General features: G+C 42.7%; 1 protein-coding gene and 1 non-coding gene across 4 annotated transcripts in view; both read left to right on the plus strand.

Annotated features, from left to right (window-relative positions):
- The first annotated feature begins 1,538 nt into the window (after positions 1–1,538).
- SINHCAF (SIN3-HDAC complex associated factor) overlaps positions 1,539–16,988 on the plus strand; it is a 39,151-nt gene continuing 23,701 nt past the window's right edge. Inside the window, exon 1 of one of the 3 annotated variants that reach the window (XM_012748142.2) lies at positions 1,539–1,706. Coding sequence is in view for 2 of the 3 variants with exons in the window: in XM_012748157.3 (XP_012603611.2) it covers positions 3,522–3,618 (97 nt within the window). In the remaining variant the exon portion in view is untranslated. Of the gene's footprint in view, positions 1,707–2,497; positions 2,800–3,514; positions 3,619–16,988 lie in introns of those variants that run through there. The other 2 variants (XM_012748139.3, XM_012748157.3) reach the window with 2 other exon arrangements.
- On the plus strand, positions 7,721–7,839 carry LOC142873594 (small nucleolar RNA SNORA72). The gene has a single exon (XR_012921591.1). It is a non-coding gene; the product is annotated as a small nucleolar RNA SNORA72 (small nucleolar RNA).

Raw genomic sequence — 16,988 nt, forward strand, 5'->3', positions numbered from 1 at the left:
CACATGCCTGTAGTCCCAGCTACTCGGGAGGCTGAGGCAGATGGATTGCTTGAGCCCAGGAGTTTGAGGTTGCTGTGACCTAGGCTGATGCCACGGCACTCTAGCCCCAGCAACAAAGTGAGACTCTATCTCAATAAAAAAATAAAAAAGTAAAATACAGTGTTCATATACAGCTACAGGTATGTTACAGAACATAAAGAAAGAAGCATTAGTTGAGGACTTCAAAAGTGGGTTTGTACTGTACGTACTGGGAATTGGCTGTTGAATTAAGAGTTTCAGAAGTATCTATTTAAAGCCATATTGTGGACACCAAAGTGAAAGCAGTGAAACCTGTCAGCAGATGATTAAGTTTTATGGTTGATTTTCACACTTTTATAGGTTGCCACCAATATCAAGTTTCTGGGAAAAACATCCTTCCTCTCTCCCCACCCTCAATCATTAAACCAAGGTCTCTGCCTGTTGGCTTTAGATGCATCCTCAGGATAAAGGTGTATCACGGTCATTCTTTTTTTCATTTTCCACTTATCCATATGAGAAGAGTTACTTCAGTGTTTTTCTTTTTCTCCTTGGGTCTAGAAGCGCTTAGATTGTTGTACTATTATATATTCCACAAGGAAAACCTGCACATCGCTCGCTACTTTTTCAGTTCCGGAGACCACCAGTTAGTGGTATTATTTCTGGGTGAGTGGAACACCCTTTACAAGCAGCTGGAGGAGGTAAGCACGTCCCTAGATTATTGGCTTTCCATTGACTCGTCTTTTAAGAAAGCGGCACTGTTCCCACGGAAATTAACGACCATTCAACTCGGAAAGGCTTGAAATCTTAAGGCTGAAGTGGAGGGAAAAAATTGGATTGTTATGGGTTCGGTTACTATTTGAGAAGGGCAAGTGGGAGTTAGTGAAGGGTGTTATTAATGGGACTTTAGCAAACCACTCATTAAGACTGCACGAAAATTAAACCTGTGCAGGCCCCAGAGGATTTTTTTTTTTAAAAAAAAAAGCTTCAAAAACTTAACTTCAAACAAAATTTAAGAAATGTGGAATTATTATAAATTCAGCCTGCGTTCTTGCAAGATCACCTCCTCTGTCACCTCAAGCCTGAAACTGGGCACAGGTGGGAGGACTCTGCAAAAAAAAAAAAAAAAAAAAGCAGCTTTTTCAAAACTGTTTTTCAACGCTAAACGGTGCGCTCTAAGAACTTCGGGGCGGAAAGCGGGTCAGCCAGCGCAGTTTCGTCCCCCGGTTGCTAACCTCTCTGCCTTTGCCGTCCCGCCGCTCCCCCCCGGCCGCGGCCTCCAGCCAGGGGGCGTTTGTTTATGTGACGTCCGCCGTAGTAAGCAGTCCCCGCCCCCGTTTCCCTCTGGCCGCCGCGTTTCCCGCGCCGCGGCGCTTCTCCCCTTAAAAGGACAATAGAGGCCTCGGGAGCGCGCGCGGCCGCCAGGCCTTCTCCCCTCCCAGCCCGCGACGCGCGCGCGCCCTATGCAAAGTAGTTCGATTCAAGAGAATTTTGTACCGGGAGCCGCGCGTGCGCAGAGGGAAAGCGGAATCTACACCTTCCCGGCCAGCGGTAGCAACTGCAGAACTGCAGGAGACAATCTTTCTAGACAAGGCAGTTGAGGAGGAGGGAGCGCTTGGAGGGGGGGTTGGCCTGGCGTGCACTCCGCACCTCGGGGACGCTGCTGCGCGTGGAACGGCTGCTTTTGGAAGGTGAGTGGCCGTAACTATCGCTCTGGTGCAAAACTGTCTCAGGAGGCTTTGATTTCCGAGTGTTTTTTTTTTTTTCTTCTCTTTTCACCTCACCCACCTCCCTCCCCCGTCCTTCCACACACACACAGGAAGTTTTGTCTTGGAGATGGCATTGCTGGGAGCGCTGTTTGCGTGATCTCGAGAGCCCAGATTCCTTGGTGTACACATGTTTACTGTGTATTTATTAATTGAGGAGGGTACGTGAGGCAAAACCGAAAGTCTTGGGGTTGGGGAAGTGAGCGGAGCCGGGAAATAATTGAGGAGTGGCCGGAGTTGAGGGAGATCCACGTTGAAGGTGACAATGACTTTTCTCAGCCGCAGTGTTCTCTCGCGGGAAGGAGCCCGGTGGCCGCAAGGCCCGGGGGAAAAACGACTAGCTGGCGACCGCGGAGCGGCCCCGGGGTGGTCGGTGCGCCCGCGTGGGCGCGAGCCCCGGGCAGGGTCGGGCGCCGTTGTTTAAACCTCGTGGTGTTTAGTCCACCGCGGCCCCTCGCGCGTGTTTTGAGAAGGGTGGACAATAAACGCCATCCGCTCGGAAACTAAGTTGCCATCCGCTTCCGAGCTGGCGGCGTGAGGGGGTTTAAATCGGCCTGTGGGGGTCAGCGCTGGGCTTTGGCGGAGCGCACGCGGCGCGGCGTTGTTTGCTCAACTCCGGAGGGATGCGGATGCGACAATGAGAGCAACACGCGGTCGCTCAGGAGCGGCCCCGGCTTCCAGACGCCTGCTCTCCTCGGACCGCGCCCAAGAGCGCCTGGTGCCCGGGGTGTCTTCGGAGCCTGAAGTTTTGCTCCCCATTTGTTCACCTGTGGCGTAGGTGTGGGCGCCGGGGCGAGGGCCCCCTATTTCCAGGGCGCCGTCTGCGGTTTAAGATGGCCAGTTAAGCCAAGTTGTCTCGGGGATGGAGGCGGTGGCGTTGTCTGCGCGGCAGGAGTGAGTGAACTCCTGGGCACTGCTTTTTGTGCTGTACATGACAGACCACGTGCTCCGGGCTGCGACCCCGGTCCTGGTCTGAATGTCCAGCTCCTCGTTAGCAGTGGGATGCGGTCGCCGTCCGGTAGGTCCGGCCGGCAGGACAATGTGATTTGCCGATGATGGCGTCTTGCCAGTTTAAAAAGCAGAGTGAAAGTCGCCAACTCCGCCTGTGCGGGGCGGGCGATCCGGGCGTTTCTCATCAAGGACACTGCAAAACTTTGATTAAATGGGCCCTCTGCCGAGGGGAGGGCCGCAGGACCGGGCTCCGGACTCTCCGGGCGCGGGGTCCGGACCCTTCCCCGGGGTGATCGTCAAGTGTCTCGCCCCTGAGAAACACCCCGACATCCCTGATGCTGCACGTAGGCAGCGCCCGGCTGGAGAGAAAACAAAGAGCTGCATGTGCCCGTGCGGGCCCCCGGGCTCAGGGCGACCGCCAGGGCGGACGGCCGTGCGGGCCGGGGGCCCCCGAAGTTCGGGCGAGTTTCGGGAGGGGCTTTTGTCCCTCAGCCCCTCGTGGGGAAACTTTGGCGGCGCTACTAGTGTGAGGTGCCATGCCGCTGCGCAGGGAGGCGGCGTGCTTCCCCGCTTCGGCGGGCGGGCGGGCGGGCGAGGGAGGCGACAGTGTCCGGGCCCCCGGCGCTTCAGCCCCGGGCGCCGGGGGCCGCGACGGCCGAGGGGCCCGGAGAGCGTGGCCCGGACTTCTCGGCCCGTTACCCGTGGCCCGGGAGCCTGTGTCTGGGAGGTCTGTGGATTCGCCTTTGAAGTCGAACTGTTGCCATGTTTGAATTACGTCAGGGCAAAGCCATGAGGAGGAACAAGCCCCGGCAGCGCGGCGTGCGGGAGGCGCGGCCTGCGGGAGGCGCCGGGCCGGGCGGGCGCGGGGCCCGTTGTTCCGGCGCAGGTGAGGGAGGCGACGGCGAGGTCCCCTGGAGAGCGGCCTTCCACTGGGGAACTTTCCTCCCGACCCGAGATGTCTTATTTACCAACAGATCCACCAGGGAGCATTGCTGTTTGCTGGCTCGGTGTCCCTCTCTGCGGTCACCGCGTGCCCGAGGGGGAGGCGCAGTTTGGGGGGGCGTGGGAGGATCGGGAGGCATTTTGCTGCTTTCGGGGAAACGGGCGAGTGCGGCGAGCGCCTCCGCGGCCGCCGAGGTGTGGCCCGCACGTCCAGGGGACCCAGCCCCGACGACACGCGAAAAACCACCGTGGGGAAGTTTGGGGCTCCCGGTTGTCCTAGGGGAAGTGAGGACTGTGGGCGAACCGTGTGTGCAGCCGGTTTCTTTGTGTGTTTACGCGTGGGAGGGGAGACTGGGAGGGGTACGGTTTGTTTTGGTGGTGGGGAGGGTTGGTTTCTTGGGGTGGTAGGGCGGTGCAGTTTGTTCTGGTAACTATGACCCCAGTCAGTTTCTTTTGTTTTTAGTTTCTTCCTCTAACCTTCCATTACCGCAGGCACTCAAAAGATTAGGAATTACTGGTTAGCCAAACATGGACCCTATGCGACACAGTTTTACCCCAGCATTCCTGTCCTAAGGAGGGGTTAAGACAACTTTTTTTCCTTTTTCTTTTAAGAATTTAGAAAAATGGATTTGACCTTGTCACGAAAAGTACACCGAAAGCACCTGTTTTTGAACTGGAGTTTGCCAGACTTGAAAAGCCTTTTAATAATTGATGTTGCAAAACGGAACACGTTTAGTTGCCCAATCTAAATTAAAGTCTGGGAGTTTGTTTCTGGTGGCGTTCGGGAGGAAACCTTGATGACATTGAAAGTATTTATATAATGATTTGGGGTAGGGGAATCTTTTCTGGCCGATAGTTATGCACGACTCAGTGTTTGCTGATTATTCACAGCGTTATCTGAGGATGACCTTGAAGAAACAAGTATTTAGGGAGTTGGGCCTTTCAAAGATATTATAAGGGTACTGGGGGAGGAAGCTGCTCAGGAAGATGACACAGGGTAATGGCTAGCTGACCCTGCTAACGTCTTCCTAGTTCCTGTGAACTGGGGTTGACCTTCTGGTTACCCCTCCTAGATTTTCTTTTCAAGCTAACTTTTTTTGTATGTGGCCCCAGGCATAGCTCAAAAATTATGCTGGTTTGACACATGGATGCTTCTTTGGTATTTGGGGTTTGCCTGCAGTCTAGACATCCGATAAGCACTACCATATCTGTTGCTTTTCTCCCGATTTCTCCTGCATTTAAATCATGTTTAAGGATTAGAATCTAAAAGTGGTCGGGGAAATAATAATATCCTTAGAATGCCCTGCCCTCACACACCAAGTTGAAATCCATTTTTTTTTCATTGTTTTATTAAACACATTTATCTCAAGTTTTGCTTGACCAAATTACAAATACTGAAAGGCAACCCATATTAGTACATTTCTAAAGTGAATAGAAAGAGCATGTCAAAAAAAATGAAAAACTTTGGATTTAATAACTTTGGCTTTCCTTTGAGCAGTTATTTCTCTGCATGGTTAAATGCATCTGAAGTGCTTTGCAAATACACTGAAATTGTTTAACTTGTTTTTCTTGCTTAGTATTTTATAGTCAAGTTAATGGCTAGAATTTCAGTATTCTGGGTAATTTAAAATACAACATATAGAACTTAATGGTTTTTGTTTTAATAGTCAGATGATATGTATGACAGATTTGGTTTATCAGGATGAATGAGTTTAGGGTGAGAAAGACACACCGACAGGTCTTTACTGCTTTCTCTTTGTATTGTTTTTGTGGGAGGTTGGCAGGGTAAAGTTCAATAGGTAGTATATTCTAGAACCTTGGTGGATAGCAGGCCGAACAGCTGTCCTTGCCCAGTATTCTTAATTCTATATATCTGGAACCTGGATGGTCAGCTTTTTCCCCATAGTTGCCATTAGGTTCTGGGAAAACCTGACTGATGGGGCTCAAACTCGGGTATATTTATGTCAGAAAAGTGATTTGAGAGCAATTTTACATGTAAAAATGAAAGCTTTTCACTGGGGAAAGCTTAAGCTTATTTGAAACCTAAACCAATGTCAAAGGCTGTTTTAAGGACACATTAATTAATTTACCATGCCAGGCACATAGTAGGTTGCTTTAAAAATAGATCATTTTCTTTTTTGCTTAAGCGATGGTAGGAATATAATTGGCTGAGAAGAAAACACATTGAGGCACTAGGTTAGTTGTTCAGAGGTTTCTGTGGTTAATAATGCCTGGGTTCCAAAGCTGTGATCATCTCAGATTAAGTCACTTTGTGGTCCAGTTTTCTCATCTGTAAAATGGCAATAATACCTATCTTATAGGGTTGTAAATAATTAAGCAAGTAACGTGGTTGATAAATACTGGCTGCTGTTGTCCTCATGACATTTTACTGGAGATAAAACTGAGGCTTGGGTCAATTACCTTGCCTAGGGAAACATTCAGTAAATGTTGAATGGAAAGAATGAGTGTCTTTGGCCCCCTTCCCCACCTTCAGAAACTGGTTCTGGGAAGACACTGCCCTCAACTCCTTGTTGCTTTTCCAATTCTGATTCAACCATTTTACATCAAAAAGTCCTGTGGAGACCTAGAAAAATGCCATTTTCTTTCTTTCTTTCTGATTTCTCTTGTCCACAAGAGCATCCTGCATTACCCACTTAATTTTGATTATGGGGATTTTAAGTTGAGAAAATGTTGTCTTTTGCTCCTTCAGTTTCTCTTTCAATTGAATCTACAACTAAGTTTTTTTGTATTGTGGAAATAATCTGGAAATGCATCTAGTCCAAAAGAAGGGAGTTTGTTTTAAGGTTCCGAGGTTTTCTTTTTGCCCCAGAAATACTAAAGTTACAAGCACATTTGCTATTACATATTCAAGTACAAAAGTTGCAGTTGAACTAAAATCATTTCTAGCTTTGTATTAGTTGTTTCCACTTGTTATAAGTTTAATTTGGCTTAATGTTATTTTAATTTTGGTGAATAGTAATATGTGCTGAATTGAACTAGCTCTCTAAACTAATTCATTTGGTTTACATTTCCTGGAAAAATTTAAACCTAACAATTTTTTAAGAGAGTTTTGCTGTGTTGCCCAGGCTGGACTCACACTCCTGGGCTCAAGCAGTCCTCCCACCTCAGCCTCCTGAATACCTGGGACAATATACTTTACTGTGCCTGGAACCTCACAATTTATTTCTGCTAAAGTCTGTAGACCAAATGTTAAAGAAAAATCACTCCTTTTTAAACATCAGGTTTTTTGATTCACATTTTTATTATGGACACTATTTCTCATCCATGCCCCTTAAATATACCTTTCAGATCCATCTTGGCTAGCCCATTCTTTGGGTAGTTAGCAAATTCTACTCATTTCTATGTGTTGTGTACAGTCAGCATCTGGTTGTAATATAAGACTTAGTTCCTGCTTTGCAATGGTTTACCATGAGTAGAGGAGAAAATACAGTGATCAGTAAGTGAAATTTTGTGTGCTAGTTGTTCTAATAAAGATATGGGAGGGTTTTGTAAAAGAAATAATTCTTCAACGAATTCTCCAGGTCTAGAGGATGGGAGGGTAAGTCACCTCAGACAGAAATAACAGCTTGAGTGGAGGAGTGGCTATTAAAGTTGATTTCACACTCCTAGAATATCAGAATTCCAAGTTGGGAGCAGCTGGTAGGCAGGACCAGGTCCCGAAAAGCTTTGAATTCCTTGCCAAAGAGTTTAGATATTATCCTGAAGCCAGTGTTGGTGCCTTGGAATGGATGATTAACGTTTGAACTTGAAGAAGATACTGTCTGAAGGGAAGTTAGTTATGAGGTTCTGACAGAAGTTCAAGCAATATGATGAGGGACAAACAGACAGTGGGGATGGGAGAGAGAACATGAACCAAAGAAATGAAAGAAGCAGAATCTCTAAGGACCTCATAGTAAACTTGGTGGGGGCCATGCAGAAAATGAAGGAAGAGCCTAGTTGACTTATAGATTTTTGTGTGTGTGTGTGCCTCTGGATGATAACCAGGGTAGGTAAACATAGGAAGAACAGATTTGGACAGAAAGATAATGTAATCAATTTAGGCCATTTAAAAGTTAGAGTGGCTAAACATTCGCTATATTAAAATCATGTGTCCCCAGACCTAGTTCTTTCCCTAGGTTTGGTTTTATAAATGCTTGTGATAAACCAGGTCTGATTTATTATATGATCATTTGTATGATTGTAGAATTGCTGTGATCTAGGTTATCTTTCTTTGGTTAACCTTACGAAAAATGACAGTACACCTTATATAATAACTTTTGCAAATAATCAGTGCTAATTTGCAGACTTTGTCTAAAGGCATAACCAAAGTAGAGAAATTTTGTGATTGGTAGTTATCATTAAATGAATCATAAAATTACTGTATTTTTATTTTCTAGAATTAAATTTAAATTAAAAAAAGTTAGAGTGGCTTGGTGATCAATTGGCTATGTTGATCCTAGGGCAAAGGGAGGGGCTGGACCAGGACATGAATGTTGGGAAACTTCCAGTAAGGGTGTTAGTAACTTCTTGGGAGTGGACTGCCCAAAAACAAAGCAAAATTATACCTGAAATGTGAGAGAGAAAGAAGAGAAAAGAGTTATGCATACAGTTGTAAGAGTTGAGTGCCTACCATGTGTCAATCCTTGTGTTAGTGCTGTACAGATCTTATTCAGCAGATTTGGAATTTATCTCTATTTTACAGACAAGGATACAGAGGGTTAGAGAGGTTAAGAAACTTTTCTGAGGTTCGGGTCAGATCAGGTGTGTACTACCGTGTACTCCTCTTTCTTAACATTTTTGTAAAGCTTGAAAGTGGGAGAACAGCTTCACAGAAAGGAATATGGGCCCATTTAATGACCTTAAAGTCTCCCTGAAAGGCTAAGTTCTTCCTCTTTTCCCATAGGCCTTGACTTAAAAGAAAACTTCAAAAGTTAGTTTTATCCTCAGTTTAATTTGTTGGCTATATCCTAGGACAGATATAGTTTATTTTTCTGTAATGTACAAGTCTTATAAATTCAAGGAAATAAACAGTACACATATACTGGTATTTTCATAGATGATTTCACAGCATCCCTGGAAAGTAGAAGTGAGATTTTTTTACCCTAATATTACAGAGGGGCAAATAAAATTAGAAGTGACTTCCTATTCAGTTGTAAAGACAGAAGCAGAAATAGACTCTTAAGTTGACTCAGTAGAGTACCTTTTTCACCAAACTCCACTGTAGTTACATTTTCTAACTGGTCATCATCCTTTAAAAACAAATAAATACTCTCTGTCTAGTGCTTTCTACTTTCTCATCCACCTGGAATCCTTCTTAATCTAGAATTGGGAGACCTACTTTTTTTTTTAATACTACCCAAAATGAGGGGACCTAGTATTTATTTATTTTTAATACTATCTAAAACCCAAAGACTTGGATTTTAATTTTAATTTTTAACATATGCTATTTCTGCTGAAGACTTATTTCCAAGTTTGACCTCTTTCCTATAAGATGAGTTTTAGGCTCTTCTGCCAAGTGTGGATTCTGTAGACAGCCACAGTTATAAATGCTTTACCATAAACAGGGTGCATGTTTGCAGAAACTGTTGGCAAACAAATGGGGTCCCACCACCACTTTCTTTAGGCAAATTTAAATTTGTCCCTTAAAAGTGACTAAGTAAATTCAGAACCTTTGCTTGGATGTAGGCTGGTATCCAAAAGCAGCAGGTAAGAGGAAATAATACTGTTTTATTGCTCCATGGTTTTCCTTAAGCGATGATGAAACATGTCTCATTGTTAAGAATATTGCAACCAAGTGGCCTAGCAGCGGGAGAGTACAAAACAGTCTTATTGACCCTTTGTGAAGAGTGTTGCTCCAGTTATACTGTTAGTGTTTACTGGATCCTGTACTTGTATGTGATTAAAGATAGTATACGATTGACTAAAATGGTGTCAATGGTGGCATTACCGATTACAACAACTCAGGAATCCCCACAGCTTGTGATCACGAGTGTTTTTTCATGTTTATTTCTTTTCCTTTCGCATCATCCTGTCATTTAAAGTTTGCCTGTAAAGAAATGCATCTCCTTCACTTCAAAGTTGTCTTTGTTTGCTTAGTTCTTTTTGTCTTTGTTAACTGCTGCTTCCTTCCCACTTTACAAATCTTTAGTTTGTCTCTTCTGAATTTCCTTCCCATTCTGCTCTGTGTCTGTTCTGATCTATGGAGTATATTTTCTAATGTGTATCTCTCCATCTATATGTCTTTGAGGAAGTTTATTTAAGCTGTCTGGGCTTTTTCAGATTCCTCTTTAGTTAAATGAAGGTGTGTGATGATAACCAAGGCTATTGGGGAGCAAGGCTCTTCTTTCTTGGTTAAGAAAAAAATAGTGTAGAAGGGAGTAAAGTGAAAGTAAGCTTCCTTCATGCTTGCCCTCCTCAGAGGCAACCACTATTTACTGTTTTTAAAAAACCTATTTAAAATAACAGTTTGTGTACTTAAGGTCTCATTTTTAAAACATACTGTGGGATTATACTATATAACTATTCAACTTGCTTGTTTCACAGAACAAGATATCTTAGACATAATTCCCCTTTCTGCATAATGTCATAAATGTACTACTGCATTCTTTTTAAAGGTTAAAACAGTATTCTGTAGTAAGAAGACACTATAATTTAACCAGTCTGAAAATCCACGGACATTTAGGTTGCTTCCACTATCTTGTGTTTTTTTTTTTGAAAGGTCTAGGTCAGTTAATTTTTAGAAAGAAAAAATAATAATTAGAAGTTATACGGTTTTGGTCTATTGAAAGCTAAGAATACTTTCATTTGGCAGATTGTGCCCCTAATTTGTGCATGTCAGAATATCAATTCCCAAGATGGCATGAACAAATAGTAAAGTTAACTTCCTAATTTTTACCACCTTTGGCCACTTCTCTCTCAGTTTTCTTCCATCTAAGTCCATCCAGTGGCACTTTACTTTAAAAAAACCAGAAGAAGGAATCTAGAAAGTAGAATTGGGCAAATTATTATATTGGAATAACTAATGGTATCCTTCAAAGCATACATACCAAAACTAAAGTGAGCCTAACAGATCTTAAATTTGTCATAATAAGAACCCTCTCAATTTTTGTAAATGTTAACACACTTATGATAAGATTTTAGAAATATAGGGTATATGTTTTATAGAGATAGGGTCTAGCTATCACTGAAGCTGGTCTGCCAACTCCTGGCCTCAAGTGATCCTCCTCCCTCAGCCTCCCAAAGGGCTGAGATTACAGGTATGAGCCACTGTGCCTGGTCACACTTAAAAGATTTAGAAAGACCAGGAAAAAAAAAAACTCTGTAGAACTAAGTTCTTCACCTTTTCACTGTCTCCCAATTCCATATTTAAAAGATACTAAATGCTCTAAAATTTGAATTTCAGTATTTATACTTTTCCTGATTGGAGCTCAAAATCAACAAGTGTTTGGTATTACTAAAATTTACAAGAGATCATCTTTAAGTTTAAAATTAATTATCAGAAAACTTTCCTTAAACAGCATCTCTTTTTATAATAATATTGATTGTTGCTGTGAAGATTCTTTTTCTTTGCCATTTATATTGTAGTATATTCAGTGAACTTATGTCTTGAATTAGATGTAAAATTAGACAACATCCCTGATCTTTGGCTTCACAATCTCATTAGATTAGATTAGAATCAGCCCTTTTGTATCTTTGATATGTAGTGATTACCTCATCCTTTTCTCGAGTCATCAACGCCAAGGTTATTTTATCCATGCCTCTTCTTTAAGTTGATCATTAGATCTATATTGCAACTCACATCTTTAAAGAAGAAACCATAGCAAATCAACCCAAACAGATGTTTAGAATTGATTGTTGCATTTTAAAACTTCATTTTTTTGTTTTATGTATGTTTTGTTCATATAATTATAGTTATTTATTTTATTGCTTTTGCTGATTTAGCTATCCGCTTTAATATTTTTTTTTTTTTTTGAGACAGAGTCTCACTTTGTTGCCTAGGCTAGAGTGAGTGCCGTGGCGTCAGCCTAGCTCACAGCAACCTCAGACTCCTGGGCTCAAGCGATCCTTCTGTCTCAGCCTCCCAAGTAGCTGGGACTGCAGGCATGTGCCACCATGCCCGGCTAATTTTTTCTATATATATTAGTTGGCCAATTAATTTCTTTCTATTTATAGTAGAGACAGGGTCTCGCTCTTGCTCAGGCTGGTTTTGAACTCCCGACCTCGAGCAATCCGCCCGCCTCGGCCTCCCAGAGAGCTAGGATTACAGGCGTGAGCCACCGCGCCCGGCCGCTTTAATATTTTTAATTTGGGGAGATTCACTTAAATTGGACAGAGCCGTAATCCCAGTATGGTTGATTTGTTTTTAACTATTACAGTATCTTAAAAATTTAGGGGGTATTTGGCTGGCAGTAGACAAAGAAATAATGTCAGTAAAAGTCTTTTATAAAATGTGAAGTGCTGTACAAATGACAGCTTTTAAATAAATTTAATCAACACATTTACTACATCTATGAGACTGGCATCCTAGATGGACTGAGGTTACAAAGATAATAAAGACAGGAGAATTCCTAACCCAGTTATTTTTATTATATCTTGAAAACAGGCTTACTGAGATATAATTCACATATAAGATTCACTCTTTTGTATTTTTTTTTTTTTTTTTTTTTTGAGACAGAGTCTCGCTTTGTTGCCCAGGCTAGAGTGAGTGCCGTGGCGTCAGCCTAGCTCACAGCAACCTCAAACTCCTGGGCTCGAGCGATCCTTCTGTCTCAGCCTCCCAAATAGCTGGGACTACAGGCATGTGCCACCATGCCCGGCTAATTTTTTACATATATATCAGTTGGCCAATTAATTTCTTTCTATTTATAGTAGAGACGGGGTCTTGCTCTTGCTCAGGCTGGTTTCGAACTCCTGACCTTGAGCAATCCGCCCGCCTCGGCCTCCCAGAGAGCTAGGATTACAGGCGTGAGCCACCGCGCCCGGCCTCTTTTGTATTTTTTGAGACAGAGTCTCACTTGGGCACTCCCTGGTAGAGGGCAGTGGTGTCATTATAGCTCATAGCAACCTCCAGCTTCTGGGTTCAAGCTATCTTCCTGCCTCAGCCTCAGTAGCTAGGACTAGATGCCCATGCTAGGGCACCCAGCTAATTTTTCTATTTTTAGTAGAGATGGGGTCTCACTCTTGCTCAGGCTGGTCTCAAACTCCTGAGCCTAAGCAATCTTCCCACCTTGGCCTCCCAAGGTTCTAGGATTACAGGTGGGAGCTACCTCATGCCCAGCCTAAAATTCACTCTTGTAATATATACAATTCAGTGACTTTTTGTATATTCACAGTTTTACAACCTTCACTATTATTTAATTTTAGAAGACAAATGACAGTTTTCAATCAGTATTTTAAGTCCTTCCTGATTTTTGGCTTTATCTCAAAGCTTAATTTTCTTCTGCTTTCCCCAAACACATGCTTAAGTGTGAGATTGTATGGGATCTGCTCTCAACTCTTAACTATTCATCAATAAGGAAGCAGATGGTATTAGCTTCCTTCTATTAGAACATAGTGCTGAATGATGTGACACCTATGTGAATGGATGCAAAACTCACAAATTAGCTGATGATGTCCTTTGAACAAACAAGATAGATTGTTCTGGAGGAGTCATTTAATATTGCACAAATGTGGGACTAGGAAAGAAATATTGTAAAGGACCATTAGGTTGCTTGAAATAACAGAAATCTCAGATCTCCAGTTTAAAATCAAATTGTGCTATTCCCACCCACCACCCTCTCAAATATATAATGTAACTTGGTTTGAGAGGTTAATTTTGTGTCCTTGGTTTCCCTCCAGAGTAGGTAGTATTTTTTAAGCATTAGTGAATTTGTAGGTTTTGTGAAAATACTTCAACATCAGGGCTCCCCAAACCTCACAATGGTTAAACACCAGCATAGCTTAACTGGGTTGCTGTAAACAAAGCCCAAAATGAAACCCCTGTGTATTTGCTGCAGATTCCCAGGTGCCTCTCAAGTGTGGAGATAAGTTCAGAAAAGGTTTATTAAGTAGTCATCCATTCAAAGGTTCATGCGCTATGGTGTGTTGCATCAGGACAAGTGTCTGCTACCTTATTGCATTTCTCACTGAGCACTGCCTAGAAGAGGGTGAACCCTAGGGTTTAGATCCCTTTCAGATGTTCAGGAAGAAGAATTTTGTTAGGACAAAAGTAAGGTCACAGCTACATAAAGAAGGATTACGAATCATAAGACATCAGGCAATTTTCTCTGATGTCTAAGAAGAATATGCCTCAAATGAAGAATGGAATGTCTTGCCAGGGGCTGGTGGGTAAGTTTTTGTGGAGGTCCCCACCAGCAAAAAGTCACTGAAGATGAACACTTGATTCACAATAGCTGGTGATTGAAAGGAAAGCCTCAGTGTTTAGCTATAGCCATAGCATTCCTTAACAGTTGTGATAAAACTGGCACAAACTGTGGTTTCTTGGTCAAATCCTGCCCCAGTGAAGGTAGTTCATATCTTAGAGATGATTTGAATGCTGTATGATTTTTGGTAATATATTTGGGGGAAAAGAAAAGGGATTGTGAGGTTAGAGATAGGAATCTATCTGTTGTAATAAGTTTTAGTCTATGTGTTAATAGAAGGAACTGGCCTTTTTTTTGTTGTACTTCCCTTGTCCTTGCTGAGAAGGGAGGCTGAAGTTCCCTAGAGCTATTGGTGAAGCTGGAGATTATAAGAGGAACTGTGGACTTGAGACCTTCTTGATGGTAATGCAGGGTGTTGTTAGGGGAGTTTGGAGAAGAACACAGGATGGTGTAAGGACAAGAACTACATTATGTTTTGCCTTAAAAATAGGAATATACAAATTAAAGCAATAACTTCTATTTTGCTTTCTCTCTTTTTTTTTCTTGAGACAGAGTCTCACTTTGTTGCCCAGGCTAGAGTGAGCGCCGTGGCGTCAGCCTAGCTCACAAAAACCTCAAACTCCTGGGCTCAAGCAATCCTGCTGCCTCAGCCTCCTGAGTAGCTGGGTCTATAGGCACGAGCCACCATGCCCAGCTAATTTTTTTTCTATATATATATTAGTTGGCCAATTAATTTCTTTCTATTTTTAGTAGAGACGGGGTCTGGCTCTCTTGCACAGGCTGGTTTCGAACTCCTGACCTCGAGCAGTCCGCCCGCCTCGGCCACTGCGCCGGGCCTACTTTGCTTTCTTGTTTCTTCGGTCCTCTGTCATTTGACATTGTTTTTTTCCAAAGCAACATGTGACCATTTTCTTCAGGAGGCCATTTTCTTTTCATTTATCATGTGGATTTGTTAGATTGAAGAAGAAATATCTGCCTCATTTTAACAGTCCTCCCTGTACCTTTTCTTACTACATACAGGGTACTTTCCTCATTTTTTTCCTTTCAAAAAGACCACATTCCCGAACATTTAACTAAATGATTATCAACTAAGAATATTTTGTTTTCTTGTTTTAATAATTCTTTTTTTTTTGCTCAAGAAACTGAAATCTATTGTTTTAATAATTCTTAGTGGTAACTATTAGTTTAGACTTAATTATTGAAATGCATCATTGGCCTTCTGCCTTGCCCCATCCTACTCATTTGCCTGCCTTCCTCACCAATGAAAACATTGAAGAGGAACACTTCATTAACCATAGCTCATGTTTAAAAGGAAAGCTTCAATTTTTAGCTAATTATTTTGCTAATAAAAATCTTTAAAAATATTTTCTTAAAAACATTATAAAACCTCTGCCCATATTTCAAAACCCCTCAATCTCAAAAAAATAGACACAAAAACAAAAAAAGCCTGGTTATTTGGTTCTCTGAATCACTCATTAATGCTTGCCCTGATGAACTAACCAGAATTGGAATGGATAGTATCAGGCAAGAGATAACCCGAAGAGAAATACATAGGCCACGTAAGAGCGTTTCAGTCAACGACAGACTGCATGTATGAAGGTGGTCCCATAAGATTATAATACCATATTTCTTTCATACCTTTTCTATGTTCAGATATGCAAATATTTACCATTGTGTTGCAATTGCCTGCAGTGTTTAGTATGGTAACATGCTGTACAGGTTTGTAGCCTGGGAGCAAGAGGGTATACCATATAGCCTTGGTGTATGTAGGCTGTGTAGTAGACACCATGATGTTTGTGCAAGGATGGGTAGGACACGTTTCTCAGAATGTATCTCATCAATCATCAAGCGATGTGTGACTGTACTGAAGTGGTTTGTCTCACTTTGTTGCCCAGGCTAGAGTGAGTGCCATGGCATCAGCCTAGCTCATAGCAACCTCAATCTCCTGGGCTCAAGTGATCCTCTGCCTCAGCCTCCCGAGTAGCTTGGACTACAGGCATGTGCCACCATGTCCGGCTAATTTTTTTTGGTATATGTATTTTTAGTTGGTCAATTAATTTCTTTCTGTTTTTGGTGGTGGTGGGGGTGTCTTGCTCAGGCTGGTTTCGAACTCCTGACCTTGAGCGACCCGCCTGCCTCGGCCTCCCATAGTGCTAGGATTAAAGGCATGAGCCACCATGCCCGGCCTAACTTATTTATTTCTAAAACTTTGAGCATAAAGGTAATTTGGTATTAATATTTTTCTTTTACTGGTGCTTTATATTATACTTTTGTGATTATTTGTGATTGTATCCTTAGACACATGCACACACGCACACACACGCGCGCACACACACATCCTCTGGACTTGTCCAATGGAGTTTAGTTTCTATATTCATTGCCGCCTCTCTTAGTCTAGATATTCTGGTGAAATTGGCCCTTGGTTTGGATATTCCAAATTACTTCTAAGGTACAGATTTAATGCCAGCCATATTTTTTGCATCCAGCTCTAGAGCTGTTTCTTTTTTCCTTCCTTGATGTTGAAACCTTTTTTTTTTTTTTATTTTTTTGAAACAGGGTCTTGCTGTGTCCCCTGGGCTAGAATGCTGTGGCATGATAATAGCTCACTGCAACCTCAAACTTCTGGGCTCAAGTGATCCATTCTCCTGCCTCAGCCTTCCCTGGTGCTAGGATTATAGGTGTGAGCCACCAAGCCTGGCCTATGTTGAGATTTTTTTCTTGAGTAGGGGAACTACAATTTATCTCCTTCCATATCTCTTGGACATTTGTCTCCCACTATTACTGCCCTCGGGCACAAAGCCTCTTAGAAGAGATCCAAAAACCTCTGTAAGAACTGAGGGGCTGAGCAATGGTCAGGCAGCATTTTTAATTCGTCTTAATCTTTTTATGGAATTATTCTTAAATTCTAATTTGGAATTTTTGTGAATTTTACATCCTCTCAGTTTCAATTCAT

This window comes from Microcebus murinus, chromosome 10 (assembly GCF_040939455.1).
Source record: "Microcebus murinus isolate Inina chromosome 10, M.murinus_Inina_mat1.0, whole genome shotgun sequence".
NCBI lineage: Eukaryota > Metazoa > Chordata > Mammalia > Primates > Cheirogaleidae > Microcebus > Microcebus murinus.